This window comes from Alosa pseudoharengus, unplaced genomic scaffold, assembly GCF_046254945.1.
Source record: "Alosa pseudoharengus isolate Yale_2024_CS ecotype anadromous, Long Island Sound unplaced genomic scaffold, YU_APseudo_1.1 YU_APseudo_1.1_scf_3, whole genome shotgun sequence".
Taxonomy (NCBI): domain Eukaryota; kingdom Metazoa; phylum Chordata; class Actinopteri; order Clupeiformes; family Clupeidae; genus Alosa; species Alosa pseudoharengus.
This window is the reverse complement of record NW_027468718.1, coordinates 9,623,245-9,637,680: the sequence shown is the minus strand read 5'-3', so window position 1 is coordinate 9,637,680 and position 14,436 is coordinate 9,623,245. Positions and strand designations below refer to the sequence as shown.

At 42.2% G+C, this 14,436-nt stretch overlaps 1 protein-coding gene across 1 annotated transcript in view; it reads right to left on the bottom strand.

Annotated features, from left to right (window-relative positions):
- Positions 1–14,436, bottom strand: part of LOC143099816 (fibronectin-like) — an 88,630-nt gene that overhangs the window by 47,094 nt on the left and 27,100 nt on the right. The window contains exons 7-8 of the mRNA XM_076262734.1: positions 13,717–13,980; positions 13,199–13,456 (exon numbers count right to left, since the gene is read on the bottom strand). Coding sequence (XP_076118849.1) covers positions 13,199–13,456; positions 13,717–13,980 — 522 coding nt within the window. The remainder of the gene's footprint in view (positions 1–13,198; positions 13,457–13,716; positions 13,981–14,436) is intronic.

The window sequence follows — 14,436 nt, the reverse complement described above, 5'->3', positions numbered from 1 at the left end:
TAAAAGCCCCCCGAAAAAGAAAAGGCCAAAAAGAGTAAATAACATATAAGGAATGCATTAATAGTAATATTTAAAAAAGATTTTAAATCTAAGAAATTTTAAGAAAATTACATCGAATCGAGGATTTGGAGAATCGTGACACCCCTATAAAATACTGGCCTATGGGGAGGAAAACTGCCTTGTCCTAAACACAGATAAGACTAAGAAACTAGTTGTTGATTTCATGAAGAAGGCTACCCCCCCACAGCCCCTGGTAATTAAAGGGGCTGTGGTGGAGCGTGTTCACAACTTCAAGTTCCTGGGCCTGCATATCACCAACACTCTCAACTGGTCAGAGAACACCATGGCCACTGTGAAAAAGGCTCAGCAGAGGATGTATTTTATCAGGTCCCTGAAAAAGGCTGGCCTGAACTGCCAGCCGCTCACCCAGGCCTACAGGGGGTTGGTAGAAAGTGTCCTCACAAGGGGCATTACTGTGTGGTATGGCAACACTACAGTAATGGAGAAGAAGGCCCTCCAGAGGATTGTTAAAACAGCAACGAGGATCACAGGGACAGAGCTCCCCTCCATAGACTCCCTGTACACAGACCGCTGCAGGAACAAAATTAAATCAATTCTCCAGGACCAACATCACCCCAGTCACTCTCTGTTTAGGTGGAGAAACTTGGATCGTGTGCTGAGACATCACAGACCAGAGAGCATAAGGGCAAATACAACACGTTTTCACAATAGCTTCTACCCAGCAGCCACCAGACTGCTGGCTAAGGACATTGTATCTGGTTTAGAATACCCTGTCCCACCTCAGATGCGGACTTGACACACTGGGACACATGCGGTTATGCACACACGCACACACTCACTCACACACCTACCTCATCTTGCTGTGTAATCCCTAGGGGGACAAGCTGGCACTAGTGCACTTTGTATTTATTAATTGTATTAATTGTATTGCTTTTTAGTAGTGTATTTTTAATTGAGTGAATGAGAATGAGTGTTCTGTCTTTTTATACATGACTGAGTGATCTGCACAAGCATTCCAATGCGCCTGTACATTGTACCTGAGCAAATGGCAAAAATAAATCTTGACTTGACTTGACTTGAAAAAGGTTCCAAGCGCAACGGTCTTGCTGCATTTTAGTGAACTGCAGCTTCCTAAATGGGTAATGATTGGATATGTTTGCTACCCAGTCAGGCCTTATGTGCCAGCACCTCTGAGGTGCTTTAAGTGCCAGAGGCTGGGGCATGTTGCGGCAGTTTGTAAAGGGGCAAGGAGATGCTGTAGATGCGGAGGAGATCATGACTATGGACAGTGTGGGGAGGGAGTGCAGCCTAAATGTTGTAATTGTGGTGGGGCTCATAGCGCAGCATTTGTTAAACAGCAGGAGGAGAAGGAGGTACAAAGATATAGGTCAGTTAACCAGGTGTCTTATGCAGAGGCTGTTAAACAGGTCAAAGCAAAGGGGCCTGCAACCAGTCAGAGGATAAGTCAGGAAAAAGCATCAATGCAGGGAGGAGGACAAGGCAGGGATGATTCCCCAGTAGGAGTAAATAGGCCTACAATGCAGATAGACAAGTTAGATTTTCTTGCCCAGGCAACTATGCGTACAGATCGCATTAAGATAATATTACAAGCTGCAAGGGAACATTTTGGACATGGCTAGTTTGCCTGTGGATGAGGTGATGAAAAGGCTAGCAGAGGGAAATGGTGAACCGTCACAGCCTGAAGGATGGCAGGAATCCCGTTAACCATATTACATTGGAATGCTAGAAGTCTAGTGGCGAATGGGCAGGAATTTAAGAAGTTTGTATATGAATTACCTGTTTTACCCGATGTTTTATGCATACAGGAGACACGGTTAGACTCTCACTTACAGTTTGTAGTTCCTGGTTACACGTCAGTACAGAAAGATAGGAGGAAAGGGCATGGGGGTGGGTGTTGCACTTTTGTGAAAGAGGGTCTGCCATATAGGGAACTAATAGTGAGTGAGGATAGTGAGTGTGTGGCTGTGGAAATGTGGTGGACAAGAGGGGATAGTGTTATAATAGTTAATTTCTACAACCCCTGTAATGACCTAACAGTGGAGTATCTGGAAAGAGTGGTACAGAGAGAAGGTAAAAGGGTGGTGTGGGGATTTCAACGCACATAACTCTTTGTGGGGTTGTGATGCCACTACTAGGAATGGTGAAGTTGTAGAGGAGTTCATGGACAACGAGTCACTTATATGCCTAAATGATGGGCGAGGCACCAGAGTGAATGTTAGAACTGGAGCACTATCAGCACTGGATCTCACGTGTGTGGTCTAGTACATTAGCTGGGTTAAGTGAGTGGGATATATTGGAGCATTCCACCATAGGAAGTGATCATTTCCCTTTAACTTCCAAAATAGCTGTAGAGGTAAGCAGAGAGGTGAATTGGTGTCCAGGGAAGTGGCAGTTGAAAGAGGCAAATTGGGAATTGTTTAATGAAGTCTGTGAAGCCAGAGTGGGCCAGGTACAGATCACAGGAGAGGTCGATGTCATGGCAAGGAGTCTGTCTGATATGTTTCTAGATGCAACTGCAGCTGCAGTCTCCAGATCCCAAGGGAGAGGTAGGAGGAAGATAGTGCCATGGTGGACCAAGGAGTGTACTGAGGCAATTCAAGCACGCAATAAAGCATTTAGGGTGTTGCGAATGACGCTCACCCCTGAGAAAGTGGTGCAATATCAGAGAGCAAGGGCAAAGGCTAGAAAGGTAATTAAGGATGCGAAAAAGAAATGTTGGAGGGAGTATTGTAGTGAACTTGGGACATATGTCCAGATAGAACAGGTGTGGGTTATGGTTAAAAAGATGATGGGGGTATTTAGAGGGAGATCTATTCCTGTTTTGCTTGAGGGAAATAGTGTGGCAAGTTCGGCGAATGACAAGGCAGAGATGTTGAAGACAGCATTTGCTAAGGCGCATAGCTCAGGCGATTTGGGTGAACAGTGGGTGGAACGGAGACAAACAACCCTGAGAGAGTGGGGAAATGTATGTGAAAGGCAGACAGAGTGCGGCAGTGTTATGGATAATGATATCACATTATTTGAGCTTAAAAGTGCCCTCATTATTACCTCCAATACTGCACCAGGTCAGGATGAAGTGTGCTACATGATGTTGAAGCATGTATCTGATGTAGTGCTTAACAAGGTAGTGGAAGTATTCAATAGAATATGGTCAGAAGGAACGGTGCCAGCTGTGTGGAAGTATTCTCTAGTCATCCCAATAGCCAAGCCAGGGAAAGACCCTTCAAAGGCAACTAGCTACAGGCCTATTGCACTTACGTCTAATATGTGTAAGCTGATGGAGAGAGTGCTGGTCAATAGGTTAACATACTTTATGGAAAGCAAGGGGCTGTTTGCAGGATACCAGAGTGGGTTTAGGAAGGGGAGGTCTACTCTGGATGCCATGGTCAGACTAGAGACAGACATTAAGAAAGCCTTAGCAATGAAAGAGGTCCTAGTGGCTGTCTTCTTTGACATGGAGAAGGCCTATGACATGCTGTGGAAGGAGGGCCTCATGATACAACTTAAAAGGCTTGGGGTGGGAGGGAAGCTTTTTAACTAGATACTGAGCTTCCTATTTGGGCGTACAATCCAGGTGAGGGTGGGGGCAGACATATCTACTATGATTGAGGTGGAGAATGGCATGCCCCAGGGTAGTGTTATCAGCCCTGTGTTGTTCAACATCATGGTAAACTAGAAATGCAATTCCGAGGAATTACACGAGGGGATGCAGTCTGCTGGTTAGGGTGTTGGTGGGGCTGTTGAGCTTGCTGCTAGCTGGTTGGTAGGGTAATTGTGATACCTGCAAAGGTGCTTTTGGAGTAACCAAATTTGAATCTTGTGTGACATATCATACTGAAGGTGTTTTTGACCTTGACATTTGACCTTCAACCTCCAACTTCAACTCACTTCATCTTTGAGTCCATAAAAACACTCGTACCAAATTTGAAGCATGTACGTCAAGCCGTTCTGGAGATATAATGCTGAATGCATGAGATGGTTATGGTTATGGTTATGGTTATGGATTTAGCAGACGCCTTTGTCCAAAGCGACATATAAATACAAAACAACATAATAATATTTAAAAATGAACAGGGAACAGATTAAAATCTAGGTCAAATATAGTAAGGAGAATAGTTGTAGTACACAATAATATCAATTCAATCAATAGCCTAATAAAAAAGCAATGTAAGAAAGGGGAAAGGCAATAATAAAACAATAATGTCAATTCAATCAATAATATAAAAACAATAACATGCTAAGACTACATTAAGGAGAATATCAATAATAAACAATAATGTCAAATTAATTAACAGCCCAATTAAAATAAAACAACATTATATAAACCATAACACATAAGCGCTTAAACAACTAAGTATATGTTGAATAGGAATGTCTTTAGACCCCTCTTAAACGACCCAAAACTACCACAGGAACGGAGACCACTGGGCAGTTCATTCCACCAACATGGAACCACTGAAGAAAAGAGTCTGGAATTAGACCCAGTTTTTATGACTGGTCGACACAACATACGCTCACCAGAAGACCGCAGTGGGCGGTTGGGGATGTAAGGCTTGATTATTGAATTAAAATAACTAGGAGCAGATCTAGTTAGTGTCCTATAGGCCAAAGTGAGAGATTTAAATTTAATTCTGGCTACTATAGGGAGCCAATGGAGAGTAACTAGGAGAGGAGTTACATGTGTCCTCTTTGGCTGATTGAAGACCAGGCGTGCTCCAGCATTTTGAATCAGCTGTAATGATCTTGTTACACAAGCGGGTAAGCCAGCTAACAGTGAATTACAATAGTCCAGCTTAGAGATGACCATGGTCTGAACAAGAAGTTGTGTGGAATCTTGTGTCAGATAAGGTCTGATCTTCCTAATGTTGTAAAGCATAAACCGGCATGATTTTGCAATAGAAGCTATATGCTCAGAGAAGTTAAGTTGGTCATCAATTACAACGCCCAAGTTTCGTGCCGATCTAGTTGGGGTCAGTGAAGTTGAGTCAAGCTGGATGTTAATCTGTTGGGGAATAGCTGTTTTAGCTGGAAACACCAAAAACTCTGTTTTTGAGAGATTAAGCTGAAGGTGCCGAGCTTTCATCCAGGCTGAAATATCCTTAAGGCATGCAGAAATCCGGTGGGAAACACTAGAGTCATCAGGTGGGAAAGACAGGTAGAGTTGAGTGTCGTCTGCATAACAGTGATAGTCAAATCCATGGGAGCGAATGGTATCACCTAAGGAAGTGGTGTAAATAGAGAAAAGCAAGGGTCCTAATACTGATCCCTGAGGCACACCTGTGGTGAGGGCATGAGACTTAGATACTTGTCCCTGCCAAGACACGTTGAAAGAACGCCCTTTAAGGTAAGATTCAAACCAGTCAAGAGCTTTTCCAGAAATTCCCAGTTCAGATAGTATAGATAGGAGAATGTCATGGTTAACAGTATCAAAGGCTGCAGATAAATCTAGTAGAATTAATACTGATGACTGAGCAGAGGACTTAGCTACTCTCAATGCTTCAGTCACAGACAGAAGAGCAGTTTCAGTAGAATGACCACTCTTGAAACCAGACTGCATAGGGTCTAGTAGATTATTCTGATGAAGAAAGTCACAAACTTGCTTGAAGACCACTTTCTCCAAAACCTTTGACAAGAAAGGAAGAAGGGAGACAGGTCTGTAGTTCTTCACCTCAGTTGGATTAAGTGTACTTTTCTTTAGCAGAGGTGTAACCCTAGCCTGTTTAAAAGAATAAGGAACTATTCCAGAACTGAGTGAAGCATTAAATACATGTGTGACTGCTGGTAGAACAGCGGGTGAGATAGACTGTAGAAGAGTGGACGGGACAGGATCTAATGGGCATGTTGTTGGACGACATCGCTGAAGCAATTGAGAGACTGCTTCCTCATCAAGAGGAGAGAAAGAGTCAAATGATGGGGTCATACTAACACAAGGCAAAGCCCTCTTTATAGGAGCATCAAACTGAGCACTTATTTTAGCAACTTTTTCAGTGAAAAATGTTGCAAAGTCATTTGCTGACAGTGAAGTAGTTGATGGTGGTGGTGGAGGATTGAGATATGGCTGGGACTTTTATTTTGACACACAGGAAACACTTTAACAGGATGTGTAGTTCAGGTAGAGCTAGATTGTATGCTTAGAGGCTGAGACAGTTGAATTCCTCACAGGTGACACCTGTGCCAGTGTTCTGATTAGCCTGGGAACTGCTCTGAGAACTACTTAACGAGCGCAGCTGGCTCTATTATGACATCACAGCCCCTATTCAAGTCTATGGGGGAAAAATACAGGGCTTTTCTCAATACAAAGTACGCTAAAGAACGGTCTCCCGTTCTTGAAAGTTCGAACTTGAAAAGTTAAGATCGTGAGTCCAGACTCTGGAGAACGCGAGGACACAGGACGCTCAATTTGCAGTTTGAGACAGCAGCGTTCTTGCCAACGGCAGCTTCTCTCGGAACAACTCGGGAGTCTAGTCATTTACCTATTGCTCTATTGGTCTACCCAGTATTTCTGACATTTACAATAAAATATATAATTCACCAGCTTGTTTAAGTTTGTTTCTCATTGATTTTTTAAAATTAAATATTAATAAGAATATATTCACTTGCCGATGGCGGGAACAACGTTTGAAGTTCGCAGTTTAAGTGACAGTTATGATTAACGTTAGTTGTGAAGCCTGTAGCCTACCGTTTATAGCCTAAACATGGATCGGATTGTAGCAGCAATTATGATAGGTAGGCCTATTATGTATCAATGGTGCCATTTCTCTTATGTGAGTGTCACGGCTGAGCTGACGTAATACATTGTGGAATCTTCAATCCACCAAGTCACCACCCGATGCATCCTTGCTAAAACCAATGATTCGAGAACACTTCCGGGAATGTTATGCGTTCCTGAATAAATGCGAACTTGTGAATTGGAACAGTACTTCGGCGGTGATTGATGACGTTTCAGAACGATTTTCAAGTTCATGAGAACACAAGTATACTTTTAATTACAAATATCTCAAAAAGTATAAACTTCTCAAAAATGAAAAAACGGATAGGACGGTAAAGCCTTGGAAGATCTACGGAACGGTGTTTGAACCAAATTGGTACGTTAAGCGGTTTGGGCTGAATAGCGCGCACAAAAAGGTAAAAAGAAAAATAATAATAATAAGAAGAAGTCTCCGGATTTCAATAGAGGGGATGCATCCCCTCTAATGAGGTATTTAAGAGTGTAAGCCCAGACATAGAGGTCTCGCTATATGCAGATGATGGGGCGTTGTGGAGGAGGGGAAGGAACATTAATTTTGTTGTTAGTTTTTGTTTTGTTGTCGTCCCCCTCCTCTTCAGTCTACCCCTGCCGTGGTAAGCTACAGCCCTGTTTCTCCCCACACTATCCATCTGAGTAGTCTCTCCGGGCCCTGCGCCCCCATGGTCCACACATATTATAACTGCTCATATCTGCTTGTGTTTTAAGGAGTGATCACTCTGTTGGTACCTTGTCAACCTCTTAATAAAAATACTTTGTATTTTTTTGTAAATCACGTCTTCAGTCTCTTGATGTATGCAAACCTGTGTCATTGGTTGAGAATCACCACCCTTTAAAACTAGGGCTGTAACGATTTACGATTCGAAACCGAAATCGCGACATTCATATCGACGATACTGTGTCGCGGTGTGAAAAGGCAGAATCGCGAGACACCCTTTCTATTGTTTCACGCAGTGCTTTGCAGCTTATGCGGCCGCAAAAGCAACCCACAACTCCCGCTTTACTTATCGGTAGCCTACGTTGTCCAAAAACAAACAAATAAATAAATAATAATTTCATACCTCTCCTTGCTTTCATTGTAGACTATGTGTGCAACTTTACCAAACAGTATAGAAGTAAACCCCCTCTCCTTGCCCCGCTCTCTCTGGCGCTCCCTCCCTCTCACTCTCCCTCCCTCTCCTGCTCAATGAACACGCGCGACTTAAATAAAACATTCACAATCGTGAAAGCAAGGACGCATAGACGACTAGCTAAATTACTATTAAATCCGCTTAGCATCATTAGCATGCTGCACATATTTGTTTAAAAGTCTTGCATTGAAGTTGACTGATCATCTCAATACCAACGTTTCCCAAAAGGGCCTGTCCCAAGGAGAACAAGTATTACCTTGAAACTTAAACACACATGGGGAAACTGAACAGTCCAATCAGTAGACTATGATAGGCTAAGCTATATGCTACTTTGTTTACAATATTTCCAGGCTTTAACCAGACAGCTGAATTAAAGAGGTAGAGTTGTAATAAAAAATAGTAGGCCTAGGCTATAGGCTAGTCTGCATAAAGTGTGCTGTCATAAATATCAGTCATTCAGAAAAATATTTTTATACCAGGATATAAAATAATAGATATATTATATTGTAATCCTCTGGTGTTCTAAAGGAGGCTATTAAAATGTTATTTAATAAAATGTCTAGCACCCCCCCCCCCCCCAAAAAAAAAAAAGAAAAAAAAAAAGAAAAATCGAGATTCATATTGAACCATGGGTCAAAAATCGTGATACAAACCGAATCGTGAGGTTGGTGTATCGTTACAGCCCTATTTAAAACTAGACTTCTTGGGCGCAATCCCCTAGATGGCGTAGTCGTCCAGAATCAATAACCCCTCAGCTCTGCCACACATTAATCTTACCCGGTTTCACAAATGCAAAGCCTGTGTATCTGATATGCAACAACGCTGTTGCTGTTTGAAAAGAATATCATACCGCACTATGAAACGCAGTGGCACCTTCAAGGTGGTCTATCTGCTCCAAACAGAAGTACAAAAGCGCAATATTGAAGCGCTGGCCGAGGGCTATGCACAGTTAGCAGGATCCAGTGCGTTGTGGTGTTCTTTGTCATATTTGTTTAAGCACCCACTCACAGTCTGATTTGTGAATAGCCTAGGCCAGGAGTCCCCAACCTTTTATGTACCATGGACCGGTTTGATTCCTTTTTTTTTTTCACGGACCGGCAGGGGGGGGGGGGGGGGGTTCCATGTATGTGTTGTGCATGCATTACTTGAAAAGAACTAGCTCCAGTTATGTATGAACAGTGAAGGTAACGATCTCTTAAACATGTGAAAAACGTGAACTTGAAGTGAAAATTGAACAATATGAACTATGAATATTGAACAACTTGAAGCTACATCTATAAGTGTGAACATGCTTAACAAAATATGGGAACAAAACATGGGAACTAAACTTGTTTCCCTGCAACAAGAAGGTTCCATCTGGGGGTGATGGAAGACAGTGACACCCTCAATGTGTTTGAAATTTCCAGTCGATTGCGCAATTTGGTCTTAGTTGCAGTCATTGCCAAAAACCCGGCCTCGCATAGATACGTGGTGGGAAATGGTAGCAACGTTTTCAGCGCTTTTACAGCTATGTCGGGATATTCTGCTTTGGTTTTGATCCAAAAACCCGCCAGAGAGGTTTCCTTATACACACTCTCAAGACCACCGTCATTTGCAATTTCGATCAACTGCTCTTCCTCCTGCGCTGACAAGTTAGGACTATTCGGGATATTGACAAATGGGTTGCGGACCCACTCATTGGTTTGCCGTGGATCTTTGGAGGATGGGAAGTAACGCTCAAACTCATTTGAAAGCGCAACAAGGTGATCGCGCACCAGCTGCGAGAGAAAGGATATATCAAATACACCCCGGTCCACTCGTCGTCCCCACAAATCAAGCTTGGCTTTAAATGCAGCGACTTTATCTGCCAGTTTAAAGACAGTCGTCATTCTCCCCTGGGGTGACAGGTTGAGGTCATGAAGCAACCCGAATATGTCACACAGGTAAGCGAGTTTTGACACCCAGTCCTCATCACTAAAATGTGCAGCAAACGGTGACTTTTTTTCTGTAAGAAATCTCTGCAGCGGCTCTCGCAACTCAAACACTCTGGCCAGTGACCTGCTAAAGATGCTTGTTTTTTATTGCTCATTCTAGCAGTTTAGCTAACTTCGTGTGACACTACCGTTCGCTAAGAACTGATCAAGTGAAGTGAGCTGACCTGAGGCTGCGCAGCGCTGGAGGCAATATGTAGCCTAAAAGTGTTGAAGGCGGGACAGACAGACGTAAGAAAATAGACCTTGCAAAATGCAAACATGCGTGCAATCAAACAACTGCATATAGGCCTATGCCATGTAAAAACGTGACATTATTGCGAATTAAATTTAGTTTAGTTTGCATGCATTTTTTTAAAAACTCATGTCGTAGGCTACGGCCCGGTTAGGAACGTCCTATAATGTTTTATTGTAAAATAAAAGATAAAAAAAAAACGGCTGGGGCCAAATAATTTCAGAGGCGGGCCAGCTTTGGCCGCCTGTTGCCGACCCATGTTGTGTTGTGGTGTTTCAGTGACATTTTAATTCCATGTTGACTGAGCCGACAGGGAGTTTTTATTTTTTTTAAAAGTAAAACGCCCATTCAGCTGACCGGGAGTTCAGAACTGCGCTAGTGTTTATTATCTCCATAACTACAGGAGGAAGGCAGACAAGCCTAGCCCAGAGCCTTATAGATAGAGAGTTGCGACAATGGGTGTTCAAAATTCGTTAAGGTCACGTGGTTCATGTAAACTTCAAAGAGTTCCCGGAAGTGATTGACAATGGATTAGAATGCATTAAATAGGCTACTGTTCAATGATAGACAGAGCCACGATTTTAAGTAATTGACAGTCAATAAATGCATTGATATACAATATTTATAACACAGTGTAATTATTGTGTAAACTGTGTAGTTATCCTACCATTACAACAATATTAAATTAAATTCCAGACCTTATATCGTAGCCTGCTAAATATAGGAAGGTGACCTTTTTTCTCCCTTTTACGTATGTGTCACTTAATATTAGGCCTAATTTCTGTTAAAACCAAGACGGGAGATTCTTTAGAAAACGCAGTTGCACCCACCCAAGTGTATCTAAATTATCGTTATAAAAAAATGACCTTGTACAGTAACTCGAAAAGCTGTAAACAGTTTTTTGAGACTGTGTGTAGCCTACAAAAGCGCATGGAGCTCCAGTGAAATTTTGATTTTGCAACTAGAAACTGTAACACAGTCTAACATTAACTTGTTTGAGTTTTCTCCCCAGCGTTTGGTAGTCACTGATCTGAGCTAATGAGCGAATTACCTGAAGTAGCCTATCGTCGCGGGAGAATAAAAAAAAGTTTTTTAACATCTCTCCAGTGTAATGGTGGGCATGTTAAGTTAACCGTGGCATTACCTACACACTAACCCCATGGTAATGCGAGTGATCGTAATAAAATATAAAACGTGACATGTAAGTCCTTCGATAAATAACCAGGCTATGAACTCAAACATGAACAGCATTGGTCATCGTTTGTCATTCACCGTGCTGTGAACAGCATTACGATGCTAGGCTAAAGAGCTTGAGATTCAGACAGGTTAGCACCTGGGAATGGTTGTGCATCGTGTCAGAAAAGCAATTTGATCAGTGATCATGCATCATATGAGCGCAAGCTTGGTTTGAAACTTTTTGGGGATGGGGATTTTACACGATCCTTCATCACTGGGCTAGTGTGCCCTGCTGTGTTAATATGACCGTGCTGATGCTAACAGCTGCAGTTCCTTTAAATCTAGGTTCTCATGCAAATTAGGCTAGCTTTTGCCAATGAAAATGAATGCAAAATAATAATAAAAAAAACCCAGCCCTGCTCCAAACTGAAGAAACGTTTACGTTACCAACAACAACAAACTCAGCTTCACTGCTAGGGGCGCGTCCAGATTTCTAGGCTACTTCACTGCTGCAAGTAGGCCTACAAAGTTGGCTGTAAATATGCTTCGCCATATTTAACGAACCAGCTAGCTTTGTGATAACAAAATCTTACCTTTTATGTGTTTAGTCCACTGAAAGTTATCCACATATCAAACGATTAAATCCACAGTTATGAAGGAACTGTTTTGGGGAGGCAGTTGCACTTTATCCCATTTTTGCTGCCCTTTTTAAAATTAAACACTTAAATCCATAGCCTAGATGAGCATTGCACATAACGTTACACCTATGTTGACATGATGATAAAGCTAAATGCCCAAAACACGTCACGTCATAAAGGTTGTAGGCTATAAATGCAAAAACTCAATGACAGCTTGTTCGTGGTGTAGCCTAGTGCTGCCTAATGGGATAGGCATCTTGTATTAGGTTATTATGTGTGGCAAATGTATTGGGCTTTAGCCTCTTTTAATTTATTTCATAAGAACTGATAAAAACTGAGCAGCAGAAAAGCTGTCATAGTCGATACATAAATAGTTTATTATTATAATTAGGTTATTAATACTATTACTTTACTACTTTATTACTGTTATTATTATTATTATTATTCGGATGAGCCAATAATGTAAATCTGAGTCTGAAATGTTGGCTACAAACAGTCTATACTGCTGTAACTGTACTGCTGCTATTATTAATTGTTAACTTCTGGGAACTATTTGAGGCTTCCATTAGCCGCCATTGTTGGAAAAAAATGGAACATTAGCGTCAATGGAGTTGTCGCAACTCTCTATCTATATGGCTCTGGCCTAGCCTACTAGGAAGGAAAGATTCTAGAGCAGAGCATAGCGCTCTAGAATCTTTGCTAGGAAGTGTCTGTGTCAGTTTGGGGACAAGAAACAGTGCATCAAAGGGGCAAAATACTAGCAGCCAAAGAGAATCGTTGATAACAGAACAAGTGACGATGTAAAATTAAAAATCTTTGGTGGCACGCGATTAAAAAAAAAAAAATGAACGCGTTATACTTCATCACTTTGCACCCTCGACTGACGTTTACCACAGTAGCCTGTAGGCTACGGATTCTTTGAACTCTTTTGAACACAGATCCTCTGTTTATAAGGCCATAGCATACATGCACAGATGCACTGTTTATACAACAGGACAGGAGCACGCAAAATCACTCAATCATTCAATCTCTATGGACACAATTCTCGCTTGTCCCACCGGCAAACACAATGAGACCAGGTCTTGGGGGCCCCCTAGTGGCTCGGGGCTCCAAGCAGTTGCCTGCCTTGCCTGTTGGCAAGGTACGTCTCTGTATGTGTGTGTGTTGTGAGCACCTGTGATTTGACACATTATTTTAACAATTATTTGGTATTTGAACAGAAGCAAAGGTCAGGAAAGGAGGACTTCTGCCAAGTGGCCTACTTGTTCTGATGTCTTCAGAGATGGGTTTGCTCTGCCCCTCTTTCAGCACTGTGGAAACTCTGACAGTGTATCTCCTCTCAATTTCCAACTCAGAAAAGCGGTGTTGAAGGGATCTGGTGGAAGTGGTCTGTAGACATTCTCCATCACAGCAGAGGGTCAGTAAGTATGAAGCCTGATCAACTCCTGCTGGTTTGGTCCATGTTACTGACACTGATGTTAGATCCATACCCACAGTAAGACACTCAGGTGGAGGAATATCTGCAAGAATTAAATATTTATTACAGTATTTAAGGTATCTTTAGATTAAAACTATGTCATTAAATAGCTGACAGTGTTATTTGGAGCTTAACATTGTCCTCCCATTCAATAAGGATATAGGCCCTATCAATAAAAGCACAGATAGCAACATCAGCAACATAGCCATACAAAATGCAAGCCATTCATGCAGGTTCTTTGGCTTTGTATACTGTTTTGTGTAATTAATTTGATAATGTAAGAATCATGTCCCAAAACCGAACCTGTTTGCACAGTTGCAGACACACATGGACTCTGTCTGCTGTCATCACTGAGGGAGGCCACCGTAAATGTGTACTTCTCTCCTGGAGTGAGCTCCTGAACATGTAGTTTCAGGTCCTGCACTTCCAGCTGCCCCTGCCTGCAGTCACCCGTCCATGTGACCCTGAATCTGTGGGGTCCAGTCAGTCCCTCAGGAGGTCCCCAGCACAGACACACAGAGTCTGGCTTCACCGAGGTGAACTCAATGGGCCCAGTAGGAGGGACAGCTGGGGATGAATACAAGTATCGTAAACGTGCTAATTACCAACCATTTCGTTCGAAAATTCTAAAACAACAATGCTTTTTAATACTTCAAAATAACAAAAGAATGTTTTTTAATACTTCAAAATAAATTTTTCAGTAGCCATAGGTGTGTAGATTTGAACAAAATCTAGTTTGGTTCTTACCGGGGCTTTTACTGCCTGAAATATCCGATTTTGTTTACCACGCTCGGAGTTTAGTGCTGGGCTGGTGGGTGCTTATTCCCAACCTTTCTCACGGCACATCAACGGTTAGCCCGAGAATTCTCGTCAGCAATTCAAAATTCCACTGGAGCTCCAAGCGGATTTGTACACGCAGCCTTACAACACTGTTTACAGCTCTTCGAGTCACGATAAAATGTAATTTTTGGTACATAGCTAATTTAGATAAACTTATGGTGTGGGTGCTTGCGTTTTTTAGGA